General features: G+C 43.4%; 1 protein-coding gene across 3 annotated transcripts in view; it reads left to right on the plus strand.

The window, feature by feature from the left end:
- Window positions 1-7,716: 7,716 nt before the first annotated feature.
- Window positions 7,717-25,684, plus strand: part of TICRR (TOPBP1 interacting checkpoint and replication regulator) — a 52,854-nt gene continuing 34,886 nt past the window's right edge. The window contains exons 1-5 of one of the 3 annotated variants that reach the window (XM_054450368.1): window positions 7,717-8,494; window positions 15,478-15,757; window positions 17,086-17,327; window positions 18,504-18,738; window positions 24,878-25,007. In XM_054450368.1, coding sequence (XP_054306343.1) covers window positions 7,835-8,494; window positions 15,478-15,757; window positions 17,086-17,327; window positions 18,504-18,738; window positions 24,878-25,007 — 1,547 coding nt within the window. In that variant the 5' untranslated portion in view covers window positions 7,717-7,834. The remainder of the gene's footprint in view (window positions 8,495-15,477; window positions 15,758-17,085; window positions 17,328-18,503; window positions 18,739-24,877; window positions 25,008-25,684) is intronic. The other 2 variants (XM_054450372.2, XM_054450371.2) reach the window with 2 other exon arrangements.

The raw sequence follows: 25,684 nt of genomic DNA on the forward strand, positions 1-25,684 counted from the left end.
TTATATTTAAAAAAAAAAAAAAGGTCTGCTCAAGAGAGTGGCCTGTCCTCATTGCCTTCCTCTCCTCACACCCCCTCTGCCAGTGCCGTGATCCCTGGATGCCCACCATTCAGGCAGAACTCCTCTTGTCAAAGCAATCTAGTGCCCGTCACCTTGCCCAACCCAACAACAGTCCATTCTCAGCCTTCATTGTATCCCACCTCAGAGCAGCCTGTGGCAGAGGGAATCATGCCCTGTGTTCCTCCACTGCTGCCTCCTTTAATCACGGAGAATTTTGCACATGTACAGAAGGAGAGAGCATGAGTTTGGGCGTGGTGGCTCACACCTGTAATCCCAGCACTTTGGGAGGCTGAGGCGTGTGGATCACCTGAGGTCAGGAGTTCAAGACCAGCCTAGCCAACATGGTGAAACCCTGTCTCCACTAAAATTACAAAAGTTAGCTGGGCGTGGTGGCAGCACCTGTAATCCCAGCTACCTACTCAGGAGGCTGAGGCAGGAGAATTGCTCGAACCCAGGAGGCAGAGATTGCAGTGAGCCGAGATCTCACCATTGCACTCCAGCCTGGGTGACAAGAGCAAAACTCTGTCTCAAAAAAAAAAAAAAAAAAAAAAGCCAGGTGTGGTGGCTCATGCCTGTAATCCCAGCACCTTGGGAGGCAGAGACAGGAGGATCATGAAGTCAGGAGATCAAGACAATCCTTGCTAACATGGTGAAACCCCTTCCCTACTAAAAATACAAAAAAATTTGCCAGGCATGGTGGCGTGCACCTGTAATCCCAGCTACTCGGGAGGCTGAGGCAGGAGAATTACTTAAATCTGGGAGGCAGAGGTTGTGGTGAGCTGAGATCGCACCACTGTACTCCAGCCTGGTGCCTGAGGGAGACTCTGCATCAAAAAATAAATAAAAAAAAAAAAAGGAAGGAGAGAGCATGAAACAATGAGACTCACATACACACCACTCAGCCCAACCACCTCCAACCCACAGCCAGGGAAGTCCTGCCCAGACTCACCTCTGCATCTTCCCCTCCCTATTATTTGGAAGCAAATCCTATACATTATATCATTTTGTCGGTAAAATATTTCAGCATCTCTAAAAGATAACTGTTAAAAATGTAAACAACTCTCTCATTCTTTTTTTCCCAGCTTCATTTTTAATTTTTTCTATCTATTACTTATTTATAATTTCAACTTTTATTTTAGATTCACAGGGTACATGTGCAGGTTTGTTACCTGGCTATATTGTGTGATGCTGACGTTTGGGGTACAATTGATCCCATCACCCAGATAGTGAGCATAGTACCCAATAGTTTTTCAACCCTTGCTCCCCTCATTCCTTCCCCCTAAAGGAACTACAAAAGGTAGTTCCCACTGTCTGGTATTGCCATCTTTATGTCCATGAGTATCCAGTGTTTAGCTTCACTTATAAGCGAGAGCGTGTGGCATTTGAGTTTCTGTTCCTGCATTAATCGGCTTAAGATAATGGCCTCCAGCTGCATCCATGTTGCTATAAAGGACGTGATTTCATGCTTTTTATGGCTGCATAGTATTCCACTCCCTCATTCTTGAAACCCATTTTTCACTGGATTTACATTCAGCAAATTCTCCTGATTTTACTGTTTTAGTCCTTTTGGGCTGCTATAACAAGATACCATAAACTGAGTGGCTTATCAATAACATTTTTTTTTCTCACAATCTGGAAGCTGGAAGTCCAGGATCAAGACACCAGCAGACTTGTTGTCTGGAGAGGGCCCACTTTCCAGTTCACAGACAGAGGTTTCTAGCTATATCGTTACATAGTAGGTGGAGCAAACGAGCTCCCTTAGGTCTATTTTTCTTTTTTTTTTTTTTTGAGGTAGGGTCTTGCTCTGTTACCCAGGCTGCAATGAGGTGGTGCAATCATGACTCACTGCTGCGACTTCCTGTGCTCAAGTGATCCATTTACCTCAGCCTCCAAAGTAGCTGGGACCACAGGCATGTGCCGCCACTCCCAGCTAGTTGTTTTTTTTTTTAATTTTTGCATAAATAGGGTCTTGCTCTGCTGTCTAGGCTGGCCTCCAAGTCCTAAGCTCAAGCAATCCTCCCACCTTGGCCTCCCGAAGTGCTAGGATTACAGGTGTGAGCCACCACACCTAGGGCCTGTTGTAAGGGTACTAGTCCCATTCATGACGGCTCTGCCCTTCAGAACTAATCACCTCCCACCTCCTAATACCATTACCTTGGTGATTAGGTTTCAACATATGAATTCTAGGGGACTACAAACATTCAGACCATAGCATCCTCCTATCCAAGTGGCCACTCCTCTTTCCAACATCTCATCCACGCTTGGGGCTTTCAATGACAGCTAAGTACTCATCCCTTTCAAATTACCTCTGTGCCTCAATTTCTCCCCAGAGCTCCAGGTTCATTATCTTTTTTTTTTTTTTTTTTTAGATGGACTCTTGCTCTGTCACCCAGGCTGGTGTGCTGTGGTGCAGTCTCGGCTCACTGCAACCTCTGCTGCCCAGGTTCAAGTGATTCTCATGCCTCAGCCACCCAAGCAGCTGGGATTACAGGCATGAGCCACCATGCCTGGCTAATTTTTATATTTTTAGTAAAGACAGGGTTTCACCATGTTGGCCAGGCTGGTCTCAAACTCCTGGCCTCAAGTGATCCACTGGCCTCAGCCTCCCAAAGTGTTGGGATTACAGGCATGAGCCACTGTGCCTGGCCCAGTTCATATATCTAACTGCATACACAACTGGCATATCCGCTTGGAGGTCCATTAGGTATCTTCAAGCTAACATGGGTTAACTAGAACCTTTGATATTCTGCACCCTCCTTCCCATCACTTCCTCACTGAATCTTCTCCACCCTTCATTCCATTTTCAGCCCTAAGCCTAGAAGTCATTATTCTGTTCTGCAATCTGTTTGCAAGTTATGTCACCTCTACATTCAAAATATTATATATCCAGAATTCAACCATGGTTCACCATATCCATCACTTGTACCAAAGCCACCATCATAAGCAGACCAGTGGTTTCCACATTTATTTGGTATCTTCCCTGATGAAGATAGAATTATACTTTATGTAATTTGAAATATATAGAAATAGAAGCTGACCCTGCACCCCTAATATATGTATATTTACTAACTGGCAAATTACATGCAGATACCTACTAATATGTATTATAAAACATAAAATAGAAATTTATAAAGGATGACATAAAGAGAAAATAGGCCGTTTTTAAATGTCTTGCTAATTGTGATAGCTTCATATGATCATTTTACCTAACATCTCAAGGCACAATATACACTTATGTAAGGTTTGTGATTAACTATAATAAAAATACGCATTTCAAATAGCCTTTTTATTAATTCCACATTTCACTTGGACACAAGTGTAAGATTTGATCAAATTGTCTTTTTTAATCTCAAAGTGTGGCTAAAAAAGATCTCATACTAGGAAAACAAGAATGTCAGATCCACCATTTTCATGTAATTTGCTTGTGATTGTATTGTTAATATTAATAATATGACTTCCAACATACGACTTCTTAGCAGGAATCTTGTAAAGCCACTTGTTCTTTTTCGTTTTTTTCTTCTTCTTTTTTTTTTTTTTTTTGAGACGGAGTTTCGCTCTTGTTGCCCAGGCTGGAGTGTAATGGTACGATCTTGGCTCACCACAACCCCTGCCTCACAGGTTCAAGGGATTCTCCTGCCTCAGTCTCCCGAGTAGCTGGGATTACAGGCATGCGCCACCACGCCCAGCTAATTTTGTATTTTTAGTAGAGATGGAGTTTCTCCATGTTGGTCAGGCTGGTCTCGAACTCCCGACCTGCCTCAGCCTCCCAAAGTGTTGGAATTACAGGCGTGAGCCACCACGCCCGGCCACACTTGTTCATTTTTTGAGACTCCTTTTAGTTAAAACTCAATTGGATAATCTTCCAATCCATTTAATCAGATTAATGAAAAATGCAGTAGTCACAAAACACTGGTATCCAATGAATGAGTGCATTGTCAGATAAAAAATAAGAGAAACGGAAGTTCAATATTTTCTTCCTGCACCCAATGGGTTGATTGCCTTGGGCACTTCCTTGTGTGTTAGCTCCTCCCTATGGAAAACAGTCCCCAACATGGTCTGCAGCATCTCCTCACATTCTTACCCCTACATATTCAATTTTCCACCTAGTAGCCAGAGCGCTCTTCTCAAAACACAAATCATATCAAGTCCCTCCCATCCTCAAAACCTTCCCCTGGTTTCCTATCATGCTCAGTAGAATATCCAAGCTACCTCTGTGGTCTCCAGAGCCTCTCACTGGTCCCACTGCCTGCCTGCACTGCCTGCCTGGCCTCTCTCTCATCCCACCCCCTGCTCACCACCACCCAGCCCCACTGCCCCACTGCCCTCCTTCCATTCCTCAAACTCTCTATGTTCCTTCCTGTCTGGGTCTTTCAAAGATGCCCCAATCACTTTTCCTCCCTGCTCTTTCCTGTCCCTATCTCACCCACCATTGTTAAACTCCTACTTACCCCTAAAATCTCAGTTTAAATCTCACTGCATTAGGTTGTTTCTTATCCCTTAACACCTCAAGGCACAATATACACTTCCGTAAGGTTTGTGACGCAATATGTCACAAAATGCAATATGTGAATACGTTAAAGTTTAAACAAAAATCTTAACCAGCTCACCCATTGTAGTCCCTTATCCTATGCTTCACTTTCCCCTTAAAATTCTTTTCAGACCCGGTGGTGGTTCATGCCTGTAATCCCAGCACTTTGGGAGGCTGAGGTGGGTGGATCACCCGAGGCCAGGAGTTCCAGACCAGCCTGGCCAACATGGCGAAACCCCATCTCTACCAAAAGTACAAAAAATTAGTGGGGTATGGTGGTGGGCAGCCATATTCCCAGCTACTTGGGAGACTGAGGCAAGAGAATTGCTTGAACCCGGGAGGTGGAGGCTGCAGTGAGCCAAGATCACGCCGTTGCACTCTAGCCTGGGCAACAAGAGCAAAACTGCGTCTCAAAAAACAAAACAAAACAAAACAAAAACAAAAAAAAACCTCTTTTAGAAAAAAAATTTTTTTTTCATATTATGTTCATCTGTATTATTGTCTGTCTAATGTCTGATCCCCTACCTATTAGACTGGAAATTCCATTAGGGCAGGAATGGCGCCTGGTATGTAGTAAATATTGTTGGATGAGTGAAATGAATGACTGGCATAAGGATGAAAGGTGTTATGAGCTGAGCTGTGTCCTCCCAAAAAGATATGTTGAGGTCCTGGCTGGGTGCGGTGGCTCACTTCTGTAATCCCAGCACTTTGGGAGGCCGAGGCAGGTGGATCACGAGGTCAGGAGATCGAGACCATCCTGGCTAACACGGTGAAACCCTGTCTCTACTAAAAATACAAAAAAAAAAAAAAAAAAAAATAGCCGGGTGTGGGGGCTGGCACCTGTAGTCCCAGCTACTTGGGAGGCTGAGGCAGGAGAATGGCAGGAACCCAGGAGGCGGAGCTTGCAGTGAGCCAAGATTGCGCCACCGCACTCCAGCCTGGGTGACAGAGCGAGACTCTGTCTCAAAAAAAAAAAAAAAGATATGTTAAGGTCCTCCTATCCCCCAACATCCCCCAGAATATGATCTTATTTGAAAACAGGGTCTTGTAGAAGTAAGCAAGTTAAAATAAAGTCATTAGGTTGGGCCCTAATCCAACATGACTGGTGTCCTTATAAAAGGGAAGTTTGGACACAGAGACAGCCATGCACAGAGGGAAGATGACGGGAAGACACACAGGAAGAACATCAAGAATTGCCAGCAAACATCAGAAGCTAGAAGAGTCAAGGGATGATTCTCCCCTAGAGCCATGGGGGCTGGAGAGGAGCAAGTGCATGCCAACACTTTGATTTTGGACATCAAGCCTTCAGAACTGTGAGACAATTTTTGGGTTTGATCCTTTGTTATGGCAGGCAGCCCTAGAAAACTCAACCAAAAGAGAAAATTGTTGTACATGAGGCAGTAATTGCTGAGGACTTTGATTGGAGAAGCCAAGGCACATAAAGGAAGTTGTAGCCAAAGCATATAAAGGAAGTTGTTCTGTTTCCAAGTGGAAACAGAATTACTTAGCAAGCAGAATTCAATGGTGTGGAGTATTGGATCAATCTCCCTAAACACACATTCAGGTAACCGACCTTCATTCTTGGTCCCCTTCTTCTTTCCAAATACCATATTCCATTGATCCTAGAGGCACATCTCACATCTCTGAAATCAGCCTGTTCACTGTTGGCCAGCGAGAGGAAGTGTAAAAAAGTTTCAAGAAGAATCACATGGAGAGACAATCACAGACAACTTCCGGTATACAATACTATATTAACAGTTTTAAAATATGCATATAAATGCATTTCTCTCTATATATAACTTCTATCTATGATTATCTATCTATATACAATTCCTTTTTTTTTTGTATTTTTTTTTTAGTAGAGACAGGGTTTCACTATGTTAGCCAGGATGGTCTCGATCGCCTGACCTTGTGATTCGCCCGCCTCATCCTCCCAAAGTGCTGGGATTACAGGCATGAGCCACCGTGCCCGGCCTATCTATATATAATTCTATGTATTCTATCTATATAGCGATATATAATTTCTATCTGTAATGCAAATCTACATGTGATTTCTATCTATATATACATGTAGATAGAAAATTTAGGGAATTCACTGCAGGTGCTGCTTGCAGTCCACTTTTTAAACCTAACATTACATAATAAAACACTATTTTAAGCAGCTGCACTAGGCCAGGCGTGGTGGCTCACGCCTGTAATCCCAGCACTTTGGGAGGCCAAGTCAGGTGGATCACAAGGTCAGGAGTTTGAGACCAGCCTGGCCAACATGGTGAAACTCCGTCTTTACTAAAAATATAAAAATTAGTCTGGGGTGGTGGTGTGCGCCTGTAGTCCTAGCTTTTCAGGAGGCTGAGGTATGAGGATCGCTTGAACCCCGGAGGTGGAGGTTGCAGTGAGCCAAGATCGTGTCACTGCACTCCAGCCTGGGCGACAGAGCGAGACTCCGTCTCAAAAAAAAAAAAAAAAAAAAAAAAAAGGAGCTGCATGATGCTCCCCTTGGGCGTGTACAATACCTTATTTAACCATTCCCAAACTGTTTCCATTTTTTCTGATGTTAAATAAAGTCTAAGATGTACAGATGTCTTTTATCTGGCTCTCCGATTACCTTCTGCAGATAAACTCCTAGAAGTTACTGGGGCAAAGGCAGTGAACCTTTAATTTTTAATAAAATTTTTTAAACTACAGAAAATTAAAGCCGTAGTCGTCAGATTCTACTTCATAGACGGTCCACAGGGATTTCAACAAGTTCGATTCAAACCATCCCAAATTCCCTCCCGGCAGTAAGTTTTCCTCGGTCTTGGGAAACGTGTCCCCGCAGTCCGCACTCACGACTGCGCACAAACGCGGGCCTCTTTCCAATGGCGAAACTTCTTGACACGCCCCCGAGGCACCACCTCTTTAAAATTTAAAACGAAGGCCCAGGCCAATGAATGCTAAGCTTCTCTCGGAACACAGAGACCCGCCCACAGTCACTCCCTCCACAAATCAGACTGAAGTTTTCTCCACTGCCCCTCCAATCACCGCCAAAAATGGAAGTTGCTCTCGTAACTTACGTAAGGCAAGCAGCCAATAGGAGCTAACGTTGGAAACTAGCTCCCCCAATAGCAGCAGCTCCTGGAGAGCGCGGGAGCCTTTCGACCAGGGTCCCAAAGGAAAGCAGTGAGTGGCGCTGGTTCCCTGAAGGAAGGGACTAAGGGACGGTGGCGCGGGCCCGGACCGGGGCCCCGGAGCGGCGGCACGGCCGATATGGCATGCTGTCACAAAGTAATGCTGCTGCTGGACACCGCGGGCTGCGCCGCTCGCCACAGCCGGGTCCGGCGGGCCGCCCTGCGCCTCCTCACCTACCTGAGTTGCCGATTCGGCCTGGCCAGGGTCCACTGGGCCTTCAAGTTCTTTGACTCGCAGGGGGCGCGGAGCCGGCCGTCCCGCGTGTCTGACTTCCGCGAGCTGGGGTCCCGCTCGTGGGAGGACTTTGAGGAGGAGCTGGAGGCCAGGCTCGAGGATCGCGCTCACCTGCCCGGCCCGGCGCCCAGGGCCACCCACACGCACGGCGCTCTGATGGAGACGCTGCTAGACTACCAGTGGGACCGGCCCGAGATCACGTCGCCCACAAAGCCGATCCTGCGGAGCAGCGGGAGGAGACTGCTGGATGTGGAGAGCGAGGCCAAGGAGGCCGAGGCCGCGCTCGGGGGCTTGGTGAACGCCGTCTTCCTCCTGGCCCCCTGTCCGCACTCGCAGAGGGAGCTGCTGCAGTTCGTGTCTGGGTGCGAGGCCGAGGCCCAGGCCCAGCGCCTGCCGCCCACCCCTAAGCAGGTGATGGAGAAGTTGTTGCCCAAGAGAGTCCAGGAAGTCATGGTCGCCCGAAAAATCACCTTCTACTGGGTGGATACCACCGAATGGTCTAAGGTAAGGAAGGTTACAGTCGTCTCAGATAGTGTGCACGGTGCTTTCCTTGCTAACCAGAACTTGGCGGTGTCCTTAGAACAGCCACAGACCCCGAATGAGACTGACATGACTATGCGTCCCTTCGGAAGGAAACAAATAAATAGGGACAGTTTTCACAACAAAATGGGTAGTTCCTCACTACCTACTGTTTAAGACCCGTCACAATTTGGGCCCTACTTGCCTTCCCAGACTTCATTTTCCTACACACTACATCTACTCTAGCATATTGAAGTCCAGTCTAGAAAATCAACAGGTCTGGACTGCCTGTTTTGTGTTATGTGTGTTGTTCAATCTGCCTGGAATGCCAGTTCTCACTCTTCCAGGCCAGTCTTAACTTCACTTACCCTTTAAGGCTTCCCCCAGTGACAGCTGCTCAGTCCAGAGTCTGAATTGCCATACACATTTTGTGTGGCACTTAACCATTTCTCCATATGTTTTGATTGTGCACATCTCTCACCCTCCATCTAGTCTAAAAATACCTCAGAGGCAGGCAGCAGGTTTTAACACAATAACCAGGGATGTGTGTGTGTGTGTATATATATATGTATATATATGATTATTATTTTTTTTTTGAGACAGTCTATGTCGCCCAGGCTGGAATGCAGTGGCACAATCTCGGCTCACTGCAACCTCCACCTCCCAGGTTCAAGCGATTCTCATGCTTCAGCCTCCCAAGTAGCTGAGACTACAGGCCCACGCCACCACGCCTGGCTAATTTTTTTGTGTTTGTAGTAGAGACCAGGTTCCATGCTGCCCAAGCTGGTCTCGAACTCCTGGCTTCAGGCATGGCCTCCCGAAGTGCCAAGATTGTAGGTGTGAGCCACCACGCCCAGCCACCCAGATGTGTATTAAACATTGTAGGTGTTCAGTCAGTATTTGCTGACTAAATGAGTAAATTCTTGCAAACTTGAAGTCTTAAATGGCTAATCTGGATTTTTGTTGAGGAGATGAGGCCCCCTGCTCCTAAGTGCTAGGATAAGTATATATTTTTGCCTTCATCCTTCTCATTGCACTTCATTTAGTCAACAAATGTTCATTGAGAAGCCAGTCACACTGAGTGCCTACCACACTGTTTGAGCTGCTGGGGACATGGTAGCCAAAGCAGGGAAGAGATTAAACAGATAAGCAAGTGACAATTTCAAATCATGCTCTGGAGAAAATAAAACGGGGTGAGAGGATGGGAGTAGAAGGGGGTGGTTATTGCATATAAAGTGGTAGTCACGGAAGGTTTTTTTGTTTTGTTTTGTTTTTTGAGACAGAGTCTCGCTTTGTCACCCAGGCTGGAGTGCAGTGGCGCGATCTCGGCTCACTGCAACCTCCACCTCCTGGGTTCAAGCAATTCTCCTGCCTCAGCCTTCCAAGTAGCTGGGATTGCAAGCGGGCGCCACCAGGCCTGGCTAATTTTTTTGTATTTTTAGTAGAGACGGGGTTTCACCATGCTGCCCACCCTGGTCTCAAACTCCTGAGCTCAGGCAGTCCGCCAACCTCAGCCTCCCAAAGTGCTAGGATTACAGGCGTGAGCCACCATGCCCGGCAGGGAAGGCCTTTTTGAGCAGAGAATTGAATGGTGAAGGAGGAGGAACTCAAAGGTAGGTAAAGAACATTCCAGGTGAAGAGACAAGCAGGTGTAAGGATTTCAGCTGGAAGTGAACTTAGTTTGTTTCAGAAACAAAAAGGCAAGGAGTGCTGAGACCTGGTAGGCAAGGGGAGCAGTGTGAGAGAAAGTCAGAAGGCAGGAGAGGCCGACCTGTAGGGCCAAGGTCGAAAATGTGGATTTTGTTCTAATTAATTAATGGAAAGGCTTTGGAATGTGGTTTAACCAGGTGAAAGATGCGATTCCACTGAATGGAAATACATGTCACTAACCCAGGAGTGAGTTAAATTGCAAGATTACAGATGGAAAATGAGCAAGCATTTAAATAATGATATGGTGTGTTAAAATTTTCAAAGTGCCTTCACATACAAAGCCCAAAAAAGGCGGGGCAAATGCAAAATAAGGCAGCAGTGGTTTGTCAAGAAAAGGAAAGGACAAAAAGTGTTAAAGGGGATGGTAAACATTTGATTGGGAAAATGGAATCCTAGAAATGTTAAAATTTAAGGCAGCCAGTCACGCCGTAGACACAGTATACAACACATTGCTCAGTTTGAAACAATTGATATCACATCAAAGACTTTCTTCTGGAATTGTATTATGTTAAATACTGGCTAGAAATAAGTTAGATGGGGCTTGATGGGTCTTGGAGATTCTTTGTCTCTCTTTTTTTCTCTTTAATCTCTCTCTCTCTCTTTTTTTTTTTTTTTTTTTTTGGAATAGTATTGAAATAAGTGGGTTGACTGGATCTTTTTAAAGATCCCTTCCAGGTCTGACATACCGTCGACTGAGGAGATGGGTCTTCTCTGAGGCTTCCCTTCTTACATCTGCTGTTTCCCCTAAGAAAATGCCCATCAGATACTCATAAGCTTTTCTGGAATTTTCTTCTGCTGAAGATCTATCATTTCCTATTCAAAAACCTGCCCAGCCATGCTGGGCAAAAGGAAGGTTTAGGCTGTGTCCTTGGGGAGTGCTCTGTCCAGGAGTGGGGAGAAGGGAAGAAGAGAAAATCCAGGTCCTGCCTTGGGGAGCGCGCAGTCTGGGAAGTAGAACTGGGAGAAACAGAACCTGCATTTACATTGGAGGCAGAGGGATCCAAGTGCATAAAACAGGATATCATATTTGCAAAGATATAGGATAGAATGGAGGATAAGAGACCTCTGACACATTTTCAACTTTATGCCTTAGATTTATTCAATACATATTTGTTCCATACCTGCCAGGTATACTAAGGAATCAAACAGATGTGGTCCCTGCTCTCTTGGAGCTTATAGTCTAGTGGACATTTACAGATCCCCAAATTTGAAACTACCACTAGGACATATCTGTCACTTATCCTATAATATGCATACGAATGAAAAATGTGACCATACTCTATAGTATACTGTTTGTATTTTTGTTTTTGTTTTGTTTGAGACAGAGTCTTGCTCTGTTGCCCAGTCTGGAGTGCAATGGTGCAATCTCGGCTCACTGCAACCTCTGCCTCCCGGGTTCAAGTGATTCTCCTGCCTCAGCCTCCCGAGTAGCTGGGATTACAGACGCGTGCCACCACGCCCGGCTAATTTTTGTATTTTTAGTAGAGACAGGGTTTCACCATGTTTGCTAGGCTGGTCTCGAACTCCTGACCTCAGGTGATCCACCTGCCTCGGCCTCCCAAAGTGCTGGGATTACAGGCTGTTATTTTTTTTTAATCACATGTTTTGCTATGGTTTGAATATTTGTCCCTTCCAAAACTCATGGAGTAATGGGTGTCATGGGAGTGGGATTGGTGGCTTTATAAAAAGAGGAAGAAAGTGTTGAGCTCACTTGCTCAGCCCCTTTGCCATGCTTTGCCCTGTGCTGCCTTGGGACTCTGCAGAGTCCCCACCAGCAAGAAGGCCTTTTGGAAGTGCAGCCGCCTGGCCTTGGACTTCTCAGCCTCCATAACTGTAAGAAATACATTCCTTTTCTTTACAAATTACCCAGTTTCAGCTATTCTGTTGTAAGCAACATTAAATAGACTAAGGCATGCACACCTTACCTTTAATAGAAACTTAATGTCCTTTTCAACACTTATTAAAGTTACATCTTTTTTTTTTTTTCCACCCTCCCCCCAAGACAGAGTTTCGCTCTTGTTACCTAGGCTGGAGTGCAGTGGTGCGATCTGGGCTCAATGCAACCTCTGCCTCCCAGGTTCAAGTGATTCTCCTGCCTCAGCCTCCCAAGTAGCTGGGATTACAGGCAGCCACCACCACGCCCAGCTAATTTTTGTATTTTTAGTAGAGATGGGTTTTCAACATGTTGGCCAGGCTGGTTTCAAACTCCTGACCTCAGGTGATCCACCTGCCTCGGCCTCCCAAAATGCTGGGATTACAGGCTGTTATTTTTTTTTAATCACATGTTTTGCTATGGTTTGAATATTTGTCCCTTCCAAAACTCATGGAGTAATGGGTGTCATGGGAGTGGGATTGGTGGCTTTATAAAAAGAGGAAGAAAGTGTTGAGCTCACTTGCTCAGCCTTTTGGAAGTGCAGCCCCCTGGCCTTGGACTTCTCAGCCTCCATAACTGTAAGAAATACATTCCTTTTCTTTATAAATTACCTAGTTTCAGTTATTCTGTTGTAAGCAACATTAAGCAGACTACGCCATGCACACATTACCTTTAATAGGAACTTAATGTCCTTTTCAACAATTATTAAAGTTATATCTTCCCACCCACCTCCCAAGACAGAGTTTCACTCTTTTCACCTATGCTGGAGTGCAGTGGTACGATCTGGGCTCAATGCAACCTCCACCTCCCAGGTTCAAGTGATTCTTCTGCATCAGCCTCCCCGGTAGCTGGGATTACAGGCACCCACCACCACACCCAGCTAATTTTTGTATTTTTAGTAGAGATGGGTTTTCACCATGTTGGCCAGGCTGGTCTTGAACTCCTGACCTCAGTTGATCCACCTGCCTTGTGGATCAAAGTGCGGGGTGTTGGGATTACAGGCGTCAGCCACCACAACCTGCCATAAAGTTACATCTTAACCTTTCATTTTATTAACAGGGTTTTTTTGTTTGCTTTCCTGGCTGGTCTTCTGGCTGAAACAATTTCAACAAAATTTTTGTGTCCATTTGGCAGAAAATCCTAATCAGGATCTATGGCCTCTGAACTAGGTTACCATTCTCTCCATAGCAGTGAACACAGATATAGATACATGAGTGGTAACAGCACATACTAATTAATTGGTTAATACAGCATTTTCCAGATTGATATTCATAACTGAAAAGTTTATATAGATTATAAGATAATGTGCTCCGATACATTGTTTATCTTCATTACATGTGATCTTTTGTTTTTTTGTTTTTAATGCTGATCATAAACCACTCAATTAATCCATCAGAGAATCTATCAAAGTCCATCAGATGATCATGATCCAAATTTTAAAAGCAGTCTAGGCCAGGCCTAGTGGCTTATACCTGTAACCCCAGCTTTGGAAGGCTGAGACAGGAGGATCTCTTGTACCCAGGAGTTTGAGACCAACCTGGGCAACATGGTGAGACCCCATCTCTATAAAAAATACAAAAGTTAGCCAGGTGTGGTGGCACATGCCTGTACTCCCAGCTACTTACTCAGGAGGCTGGGGTGAGAGGATTGCTTGAGTCCAGAAATTTAAGGCTGCAGTGAGCCATGTTCATACCACTGCACTCCAGCCTGGGCAACAGAGCAAGACCCTGTCTCAAAAAATAAAAATAAATGAAAGCAGTCTATTCAGAACAGTCCTGGGTTCTTGGACTGGTCTATCATTGCCTTGCTGTGACTATGGACGATTCCCTGCTTGTCTTTGAACTTGACTATTATGGGAAGTTTGGGAATGACCTAGTTGACTTTCAAGACGCTTCTAGTTCTGATTCCTCACATTCACATAGCGATTTATAATTTATAATTGTTAACCGGCATGATGAGCATATTCTAAGGGGTGTGCTCCTCCTTCATATTCCCATAGTAGCTGAATATTGTTGTTATACTGTGATGCCATGTTAAACATTTTATGTTGGTACTGTTTTATTCACACCCTCCGCCCCTCACTTCAAGATCCTAGACATGGCACATAGAAGTTACTCAATAAAAGTTTGTTGAAAGAAGGTTGACTGAAGAGTCAGCTGTGTGTGAAGGAGTGAAGCAGGGCTTTTACAAAGAAAGCAGGATTTGAGCCAGATACAGAAGTGTAATAACCATTCAGTTGGTGAAGAAGGAAGGGAAGGCACAGGAAATAGAAATCAGCAAAAACAGGGAAGCCTTAAAATATGGCATGTTCAGGAAATAGCAAATGGTTCAATATGCCTAGAAGGAGTGGGGATGGATGAGGGGTAGAAGATAATGTATTCCAAAAGGTGGTTTAGGGTTGGGTTGTGAAGGGCTTTGTGATTATGCTGAAGAGTTACTTTATTCTGGAGGCAGTGGGAAGCCTTTCAGAATTTCAGAGAAGTAGCATGACCAGAGAAGTGATTTGGAAGAATACTTAGAGCACCATGGAGGATCGATTAGAGGCAGAGCACAGACTTTACAGGCTATGGCAAGCGTTAAGGCAAAAGATGTGACGAGGCCTCAGTTTGTCTGGTCTCTGTGCAGGCCTGTGGGTGGGCAAGTCAGAGTGATGGTCACCATCTGGAGGAGGTGCTCCTGCCTCACTCCCATGACACCTGGCCATTATTGTGTTGTGCTGTATAGGACATAATTATTTTTATTAATAGGCCGGGCACAGTAGCTCACGCCTGTAGTCCTAGAACTTTGGGAGGCTGAGGCAGGCAGATCACTTGAGGTCAGGAGTTCGAGACCAGCCTGGCCAACATGGTGAAACCCCGTCTCTACTAAAAATACAACAATTAGGCGGGCACGGTGGCGCATTTCTGTAATCCCAGCTACTTGTGAGGCTGAGGCAAGAGAATCGCTTGAACCCAAGAGGTGGAGGTTCCAGTGAGCCGAGATCATGCCACTGCACTCCAGCCTGGGTGACAGATCAAGACTCTGACTCAAAAAAAAAAAAGGTTATTTTTATTAATGTATAATGGTTCTATGTTCCTTCTAACATTTTATGATCTATACCCAGTGATTTGTGTCACTTCTTTCTGTTTCTTGACAAAAAAGGTAAATGAGGTACTATTTTTACTAAATGGATGCTTTCTCAAAGGCATATTAGGTAGTAATTTGTTCTGGGGCTGCACAGTAGCTTGATGCTGACCATTATTTCTATTTAGCTCAGCAAATACCTTGGTTGTGTAATTCGATCCTTTAATATTGGTATCAACTTTACTTTCTCCTGATTTCCTTTACTTTTATTTATCAATGCCTAATTTATAGTAACCTAAGGTTGTTTGTCATTTTATTTTAGTTGTGGGAATCCCCAGACCACCTTGGATACTGGACTGTTTGTGAACTGCTCCACCACGGAGGTGGCACTGTCTTGCCATCTGAATCTTTCAGCTGGGATTTTGCTCAAGCTGGGGAAATGCTGCTCAGGAGTGAAATAAAGCTGTCAAGTGAACCTCATCTTTCTCCGTGGATTTCAATGCTGCCAACTGATGCCACTTTAAACCGTTTGCTCTATAATTCTCCTGAGTATGAGGCCTCATTTCCACGAATGGAAGGAATGTTATTTCTCCCTGTTGAAGGTAAGCAAATAATATTTTAAGGTTTTTTTTTTTTAAATCTCAGTTATATTAATTTCTTCAAAGAAGCTTTTAACTTCTTTGGCATTTCTCACAGCCCAGGCACTCAATGAATGCTTGTCATGAAAGAATTAAAAGACATCAAGGCAAAATCAGAGATACTGTATGAAAGAGTTGAACTCTAATTCAGTACAACTGCCAGCCTGTGTACAAAAAAACAAGTGAATGATTGATTTTAAAGTTTACCAGCTATTCCCAAAGAAGGTTAATATTATTCAGGCGTCCAAGCACATGGGTATACTATTTCATTGCCTCATAGAGGAGATTGATAAATTGAAGACCATAGAGAAACAATGGTCGACTAAAAGAAGAAATAAATTAGTCTACAGAAACCCAGAATGATGCTTGTTACCAGGGAAAGCAAACATGTTGGAATCTTCATTACATTAGTTTCACTATATGATTTGCTATATGGTAAATCTCATTTCTGAATACATTGTATATTCACAGAAATAATACTGTATAGAGATACATACATAAAACTGTGTTGTACATTATGTGCAGTTTAAGGAATTTTCAAGAGTAGTTTTGTTTATTTAATTTCATTACACAGTCTTTAGAATTTAACCTCCTCATAAGATATGATGCACTGTACTTTATGGATTTAAGAAGTGGTGTCTTCTTTCTTATAAGTAGTAAACATTGCTTGAATACTTATTTCTTTTTTTTTTTTTTTTTTTGAGACAAGGTCTTGCTTTCTCACCCAGGCTGGAGTGCAGTGGTATGATCATAGCTCAGATCGCAGCTCACTGCAGCCTCGACTTCCTGGGCTCAAGGGATCCTCCCACCTCAGTCTCCCAAGTAGCTGGGACTACAGGCATGAGCCACCACACCTGGCTCATTTTTGTATTTTTTTGTAGAGATGGGGTTTTGCCATGACGCCCAGGCTGGTCTTCAACTCATGGACCTCAAGTGATCCTCTGGCCTTGGCCTCCCAAAGTGCTGAGATTGCAGGCATGAGCCACCATGGCTGGCTTTCGATACTTATACTTATTTCTAAGTCATAATTTCTGAGAAGTTCTGCCATCACATATTGCCTTTGTAATTCCATTTGTTTATAGCTTTTTCTATAGAGCTAAATGAACTTGCCATGATGGCTTGGCAGTAGAATAAGAGTTGAAGTGTTCAACTAAGTGACAGTATCTCAATTGACAACTTGATTTTTTTCTTATTGTTATTAAATCTCTTTTTAGTATCTATTCCTTATATTGGAATTTTAATCTTTTTTTATTTTAATTTGGCATTCTGGTCTAATTAATCTTTATTTCTAGCAGGCAAAGAGATTCAAGAAACATGGACAGTCACCCTAGAGCCCTTGGCCATGCATCAGAGACATTTTCAGAAACCAGTCAGAATTTTTCTAAAAGGCTCAGTGGCCCAGTGGTCTCTCCCAACGAGCAGCACTTTGGGCACTGACAGCTGGATGCTACAAAGTCTAGAGGAGAGCACAGCAACTCAAAGGCTGTTATTTCAGCAGTTGGTAAGCAGGCTGACTGCTGAAGAGTTACACCTGGTAGGTATCCTCCACACGGGAAGTTATTCTTGTCTAACAACGCACTGGTAAAGTGAAATAAGTGTGTTTATAAATGCCCTACACAATATAGTCTTAGTAAAACTGATTATGCTTTTGCAAATAATATTGTCGACATTATAGTATCATGACAGCAATGCTCATTAGAGAAGAAATCATTCATAAAATTGCATGTACCAAGAATCCAATTAAGTTAAATTATATTCACATAGGGAAGAAGGCAGTTGGCCAGATGGAGTGTTTATGTTAGGGTAGTAATGTGATGAGTGATTTCTCATTTTTATATATTCTGTTACATATTTACTACTTTTGTATAAGTATTTAAGAAAAAGCTGCTACACAGTAAAATTAGATATAATAGTATAATAGTTGTGTAACTATATACAATGTAATATAATTGTCTGTGTAACTCAGCAGTTGGACAGTAGTTACACAAATGTAGAAATGTCTTCTGAAAAGGAACATATACATACCCAGATTTGATTTAACGGTGATAATTATTTTTAAACTACCAGCAAATTCCTTACCTTACTTTGTCTTTTGCCTTCATACTCTCAGGAGGGGTCTCTATTCTGGTTCCCATTGTAAAATATTCCAGAGAAAAATAGGGTAGTCATTGGACAGATGCTGTTCTGAGAGTTGTATTCTCTGAGGAAAAGAGCACTGGGTTTGGGAGTCAATGATCTGGATTAGGTCTCAGCTCTGCTGCCTACTGTATGTTCTGGATAAATCACTCAAGTGGTATTTCTGCCTCATGGTTAAGTACATGGGTTTCAAAGTCACATATGCTTGGTATCTTCTCTTACTAAGTAGGTGGCTTTAACAGGTTACTTCTGCCTCAGCCTCAATCCCTCCTTTATAAAATGGGGATAATAATTATTTTTACCTCAGGGCAATTGTGAGGATTCAGTGAGCACATAGTAAATACCTAGTAAATATTCCTGGTAATGTCAGGTTTTACTTATTTGTAAGTAGAAATATTAGGACTCTGTGATTAATAAATTCCCTTCTACCTCTAATAATTATCAAATCTATCTTTTTCATAGTTTTCACGTTAATAATAATTGGGAAAATGGTTATTCTGTCTTTTAGTACACTACATTCTTCTTTAGGCATATTGACAATAATATTCTCAACTAATTAGAACTTCTCACATAGGTTGCTGATGTGGACCCTGGTGAAGGCTGGCCCCCCGTCACTGGAGTTATTTCCCCACTCTCTGCCAATGCTACGATCCTCACTGTGTTCCGCACCAAGGAGGCTGAATTTCAACGACATGTTCTCCAAACAGCTGTGGGTGACAGCCCCCGGGACACAGCTTCCCTTTTCTCAGATGTTGTGGATAGTATATTGAATCAGACTCATGATTCACTTGCAGATACTGCTTCTGCTGGTAAGCTCCTAAACCAGTAACTAACAGAGTCTAGGGTGGTTTGCAGTCTTTTCCAGCATCGGGACTTTTTCACTGTGCAGTTAGTAGAACCCCAATATGTTATAACACAGATAAAAGAAAACTACAATACTTCAGGCAGTTTAAATCATTGTTATTTATAGAATTCCTTAAGTACTTCTGAGGAGGCTGCAGGTTCCATGACACCAGTCTGAAATCGAAGTCATGGTTTTTAATATATTTAATAAATACTGCATATAAAACTGTAGTGATTCTATCTACCCTGCATTGCATTGTTACTATTAGCATTTGCAACTAAATGCATTGTTACTACTATTTGTAGTACTACTAATTGTTTATCATATTAGTATTACAAACCTTATTTATGCTAGGTAGATTTAAATATACATATACATATATGTGTATATATATGTGTGTGTATATATATATATAATCAACTTGATATCTCTTTAATTCATTCATTTATTCAACAGATTTGAGTACCTGCTGTATGTCAGGCACTGTTCGAGGTACTGGGACTATATTAGAGAACAAAATGGACAAAGATGTCTTCCCATGGAGCTGACTATCTAGTCAGGAGAGACAAAACAATAAGTCAGGAAAATTACGGTTTAGTCTAAAGAGACAAAAGTTATAGTAGTAAAGCAGGAACAAAGGAATGGGGTGTGTTAGGGTAGGGAGGGGTTGCACTTTTAAGTAGGGTGGTCAGGGAAGCCCTTGCTGAAAAAATGATATTTGAGCAAAGGCATGAAGGAAGTGATGGCAGGGAGTTGCTGGTAGAGGCAACAGTGAATGCCAAGGCTCAGAAGGGTGTTAGAGGAATGGCAGGGAAGCCTGTGGCTGCGGTGAAAGGAACAAGGAGAGAGTAGGAGAGGGTGAGGTCAGAGAGTGGGCAGCAGACCAAACTGGGCAGGGCTTTACAGGCACTGAAAAGACTTTGGCTTTTACTGTGAGTGAGAGAGGAAGCCTTTGGGGGATTTTCTGCAGTGACACGATCTGACGTGTTTTAACAGCATTACTCTGGCTTCCATATTGAGAACTGACTACAGAGAGGCAAGGATAGAACCAGTCAGAAATATTGCAATAATCCAGGCAAGAGATGGTGGGAAATGCAGGGAGTTGGAAATAGTTGGAGCTCTTGGATATATTTTGAAGGCAAAGCCAACAAAATTTGCTGTTAGATTAAATGTGTAGAGTGAGCTATAGGGAAATTGAAAATGACTCCAGAGACTTTTGGCCTAAGCTACTGATAGAAAGCAGTTTCCTTCTAAGATAGGGAAGGCTGTGGGAGAACCAGGGGCTGGGGTGGTGAGGACTGGAGGGTTTGTTTTGGGCATGGTAAGTCTGAGTTGTTCATTAGACATCCACACATGGTATTGAGTAGGCATCAACTATGCATGTTTGGGTTTTGGAGATTTGTCTGGACTAGAGATGATGGGAGTCATCAGTGAGGTTTAAAGCCATGAGATGGGTTAAGATCGCCATGAGGGTGGGTGTAGATGGGAAAGAGAAGGGGACTAAGGACTAACCCCTGCACCCCAATGTTAAGCAGTCTGGGGGATGAGAAGAGAGAAACCAGCAAAAGAGACAAAAGGGGGACAGTCACTGAGTTAAAACCCAGATTGTGGTACCCTGGAAGCCAAGTGAAGACAGGAAGTGCTTGGCTGGGTTATTTACTACTGACAGGCCAAGGAAGATGAAGGCTGGGAGCTGACATTCAACTGAGCAATGTGGATGCTCGTGATACCATCACAACATGATGGTTGTGACACCAGTTTTGGTGGAATTGTGAGGGTAGAAATGTGAGTCGGAATAGGTTCAGGAGAGACTGTGAAAAGAGGAAAACAGCAAGTGCAGACAATTTTTTGGAGTAGTTTTGATCTAAAACATATTAGAGTAATGAAAACAATGGCTAGAGAGGGAAGAAGGGTCAAGGTTTTTTTTGATTTTGATTTGGTTTTGGTTTATTATTATTTTAGAAATAATAATAGCCTGCTTGCATGCTGATGAGATAATATGGTAAAAATTAATGCAGGGGATGGAGAGGATTGTTGGTTAGAGAACTTTGAGGAAGTGCAAGTGGAGGGGTTGGTCTTGGGAACGAGCACAGTTCATCTGTGACAACTGGGGGAAGGCAAAAATATAAGAGCTGGGATGCCGAGGTGAGTGATGTTGGTGTGAGTGTATGGGGTTCTCTTCTGATTGCTTCAGTTTTTTTAGTGAGTTAGGAAGTGACGTCATCAGCTGAAAATGAAGACTTAAGGAGATGCTGGAGGCTGAGGAGAGAGGGGAGGAGGAAGTGGCTGTTGAGAGGGTGAAGATAGCAGAAAGGTGGAGGAAGGTTGCCGGGATAGTCGTGAAGGTAAAGTGAGATCCCTCTGTGGGCTTGCCTGCCTCCAGCCACATTCACCAGCTGGCACAGCTGCAGAGTAGGCAGGGAACTGGATTAACCAGGGTTGGGATTTTCCCAAATGAGGGTGGTAAAGCTAGAGAGGGGTCAGGGATTCAAAAGTGTGAACAGGAAGAGATTATGGGATTTGTCCATGGAACGAGGCAGGGTAAGGAGGGAAGTGAGGACAACGGAAGGACAGGCGATCAGATCAATGGGTTATAGGGGTCTCAGGATTTCTGGAGCCAATGTGCTCAAAGGAGAGAGCTAAAAAATAGGTGGAGGTGGTCAGAGTGGGGTGCTTGAGATCACAGAGGGTGGTGACCAGGGGGAGAGAGTGACTGAAGGAGGGCAACGCACCGGGGCACCAGAGGTGGGGAATTCAAGCAAAGGCCAGAGTGTTGGTAGCATCAAATGTGTGTATTGAAATTATCCAGAGTTAAGACTGAGTAGTACTGGAGAGACTGACGGTGGTGAGTCGGGAGCTAATAGTCTTTGAGGAGTAAGGGGGAATGATCCAGGCTTGTTAGATGACTATGAGAGTGTAGGCTTTGATGTGAGACTCAAAGCTGGATTTTTGTCATTATTTTCAGCAGGTAGAGGGAAAATGACCTGGAAGAGGCAAGGAGGATACCAGCCCACCTCAGGGCCAAGTGGTAAAAGAGCATGGCGGGGGAGCAGCCAGCTCTCTCCAGCGCTGCAGGGGAAGCAGTGTGTTCAGGGCAGGAGGAGATGGAATTGAGCACATAGGGGATTTTGCTGATGAGGGTCAGTGAGTTCCAGAGAGCAGGGTGGGAGGATTTTACGTTTGGAAGGGCTGGGCCGTGGTGACAGGATGGGAGACGGAAAGAGCAGTGAGGAGATTCCAGTGGGCAGACTGGAGTGACCTGGGGGTCTAGGGCTTCGCCTGACGGGAAAAAGCAGCTATCAAGGGGAGCAGGAGATTGATTCCTGGTGGTTTCAACGCAGCTAATGGTGCTGAACCTGTGAGTTTGGTGGGTAAGAAGGGTGGGTGTTTGGCCCACCCCCACTCCTGCCCATGTAGGCGTGGAGACTAGAAGGAGGGTGTCTAACTCCGAGGGCCTAGGGCTCCCTCCAAAGCCCTGCCCAGGAGGCCAGTGGAGGGTGGCCTTGTTTTTAGCATGGGGCTCCTGCTTGACATTTGCTGGAAGAGGTGCAGGTAACTGTGAGGGGCACTCTCTTTCCATGCAGAGGGAGGCTTGAGACTTGGAGGCCTGAGGCAGGTATTTCTGGCCTTTCTCCCCTAATCCAGCATACAAGGACTTGAGAAGAAATCATGTCACGTTTATTCTCATAGACTTTTACTGCCCTTGTCTGAATTTTGTAATATAACAGCAAATGCAATTATAGGCATTTATGCTGTCATGTGATATGAAGTTTCTTTTGCTTGTTTAAAAAATTATACAAAATCTTACACTAAAAATAATAGCTTTGGGAAAACTACAGTTGGGGCAGACTTCTCAAAATCTTTGGTAGTGATAAAAACTAAGGCAATCCTGGGTGTGGGGACACATGCCTGTAATCCCAGCTCCTCAGGACGCTGAGGCAGGAAGATCGCTTGAGCCCAGGAGTCCCAGACCAACATAGCAAGACCCTGTCTCAATGAAAAACAACAACAAAAAATTGCAATCCTAATAAAAATTCTAGTTTGATTAAAAAACACATTAAATTCATAATAAGTAAACTCCATAATAAATATACCTTATCCTTTAAAAGAAAGGTGAAGATGGCATGATGAGGAAGATGGTTGAGGCTGTAGTATTATGGAGACAGGGGCCAATGACAAAGATACGGAACTACATCATAAGCACTTTCAAGAAAGTGCACGTTGCCAAACAGCCAAGGAGAAGAAAAGGAGAAGAATATGGGTTGAAAGGACGTAGTGTACAGCACTGTGCTCCTCTAGCTTGTTATATTTAGTTATGTTTGTGCACTTTGAATTCAGCTGCTGCTACTTGGTGGTATAAAATATTAGCACATTAGGAATGATCACATAACCAAAGCAACGTAATATTTTGTACTACTGTCACTATCTTACTTACCACTTGTGTATAGGCTATTTGTAGAAAATTTTGTATTGTAGAACAGGCTGTATCTTAACTATTTATATAGTCTTGGAAGCAGCTCAGAAAACTATTTTGGAATCTGGTAAAGGAAGAACTGCAGTATTTTACCAGTACTCTCTGCTGTAGCATGGCCCACAGTTTCTTCCAGGTTATAAATCAGTGTGCCGGCTTATTGTCCAGTCTCCCCACCATGCTCCATCTGGGTGAGGTCCTATTCATGCATTAGTACCTAGCCCAAATACTGCAGTCTCCATGAGACCTTCCTTGCCTATCTGGACAGAGTTAGCATGTGCTAACATTTATACGTTATCTCCATGACTTCACAAGAGTGGATCTACTCTTCCTATATTGGGAGCTCGTTTTGAAGTAGGCATTGTATTTATCTCTGAATTCTCTCACTGATAGAAGGCCTAGAACTTGGTTGTCTCAATAAGTTTGAATACATTTTAAGTATTTGGGTTTTTTGCCCCAAGACTTCATTAATGTCTAACATTTCATTTGTCTGGGGTCTTAGATGGATCTCTCAGAATTACAGAGTTCACTGAAATTTCTGTTACTGTTCCCCCAACCGCCTCCTCCATCAGGCTTATTTTAAGAGAGACTTCTACCCTTACACTCCCCAACACAGAGCCACATCTTCCTATTTCCAATTTACCTACTCAGTGTGACAGAATTGTGATATTCTTCAGTTTTGTTACTGTATATTTATTCTTGTACAAAGCCAATTTTTTTTTTTTTTTTTGAGACGGAGTCTCGCTCTTGTCACCCAGGCTGGAGTGCAGTGGCGTGATCTTGGCTCACTGCAACCTCCGCCTCCCAGGTTCAAGCTTCTCCTGCCTGAGCCTCCCGAATAGCTAGGAATACAGGCACCTGCCACCACGCCCGGCTAATTTTTGTACTTTTAGTAGAGACGGGGTTTTGCCATGTTGGCCAGGCTGGTCTCAAACTCCTGACCTCAGGTGATCCACCCACCTCGGCCTCCCAAAATGCTGGGATTACAGGCGTGAGCCACCGTACCCAACCATACAAAGCCATTTTTAAGAACAGGACCAGGCACGGTGGCTCACACCTGTAATTCCAGCACTTTGGGAGGCCAAGGCAGGCAGATCACCTGAAGTCAGGAGTTCGAGACCAGCCTGACCAACATGGAGAAACCCCGTCTTTACTAAAAATACAAAATTAGCTGGGCGTGGTGGCACGTGTCTGTAATCCCAGTTACTCAGGAGGCTGAGGCAGGAGAATTGCTTGAACCCGGGAGGCGGAGGTTGCGGCTCATGAGCCGAGATCATGCCATTGCACTCCAGCCTGGGCAAGAAGAGCGAAACTCTGTCTCAAAAAAATAAATAAATAAAAAGAAGAACAATATATATTTTTAACCTGTTTAGAGGAACATTTCAGAAATGAGAGGATTTATAGCCAGTAATAAGAACAAAAGACTTTAAATTGTGTCTGTTTTTCAGTAGCATTTTTTATTTACCACATAGGCCTGTAGCAGTTTGTGGTGCCGGAGAACAAATGCTAACCATGCACTTTGTATGTCCTTTGGAGGGATGCAGTCAGTCCAGGGGAGGAGCAAGTGCTTAGAATTCTCTGCTTTGGTTCTCATGCTGTTTCCGCTTCTGCCTCTGTTCCTTTGCTCCAATAGCTTCTCCTGTTCCAGAGTGGGCCCAGCAGGAGCTTGGCCACACCACTCCCTGGAGTCCAGCTGTTATGGAAAAGTGGTTTCCTTTCTGTAACATCAGTGGTGCCAGTTCCGATTTGATGGAGTCATTTGGGTAAAACTTTTTTACATCTCTGAGTATTGATTATTAAAATCAATGTTCAGTTATCTGCATTTTTTTTTCTTAACAGACCACATTCTCTGAGTATAGTCTAATAATATTAAAAACTAGTTACAAAAATAAAATACTCTCATATTTAGTATATATTGTGAGAGTATGTTAGCTAGATAATATGTTAACAATATATAAATATATACCTGCCAAAAATTCTTTAAAATTTACCAAAGTAATTCGTCAAGTTAAATATAAATAAATACTCCCTTAAAGTGAGAAAATATTTATAACTAAGTATCAATGCAAATAGAAAACAGCAAACTTGAATAATGCAGCTGAATTTATACTTAAAGAAGTATTTGCAGACTATTTTTGTAAAGAAAAAAGTTAACAACCAATTACTAAGGATCCAACATGAGAAGTAAATAAGAAAGTAACCTCCACCCTACAAAAGAAGGAAAGCAGTAAAGATAACAACAGAAATAAATTAAATAGAAAACAAATAAATGTAAGTGATCAAGAGAAACAAAAGATGGTTCTTTAAAAAGCCAAATAAAATAATCTATAGCAAGATCAAGCAATTAAAAGACAAACAATACTAGAAATGTAAACAATATGACAGAAATTCAAACTATTATTAAGAGGTATGGTTGACATTTATTTTCTCCACACATATA

This window comes from Pongo pygmaeus, chromosome 16 (genome assembly GCF_028885625.2).
Source record: "Pongo pygmaeus isolate AG05252 chromosome 16, NHGRI_mPonPyg2-v2.0_pri, whole genome shotgun sequence".
NCBI classification, from domain to species: domain Eukaryota; kingdom Metazoa; phylum Chordata; class Mammalia; order Primates; family Hominidae; genus Pongo; species Pongo pygmaeus.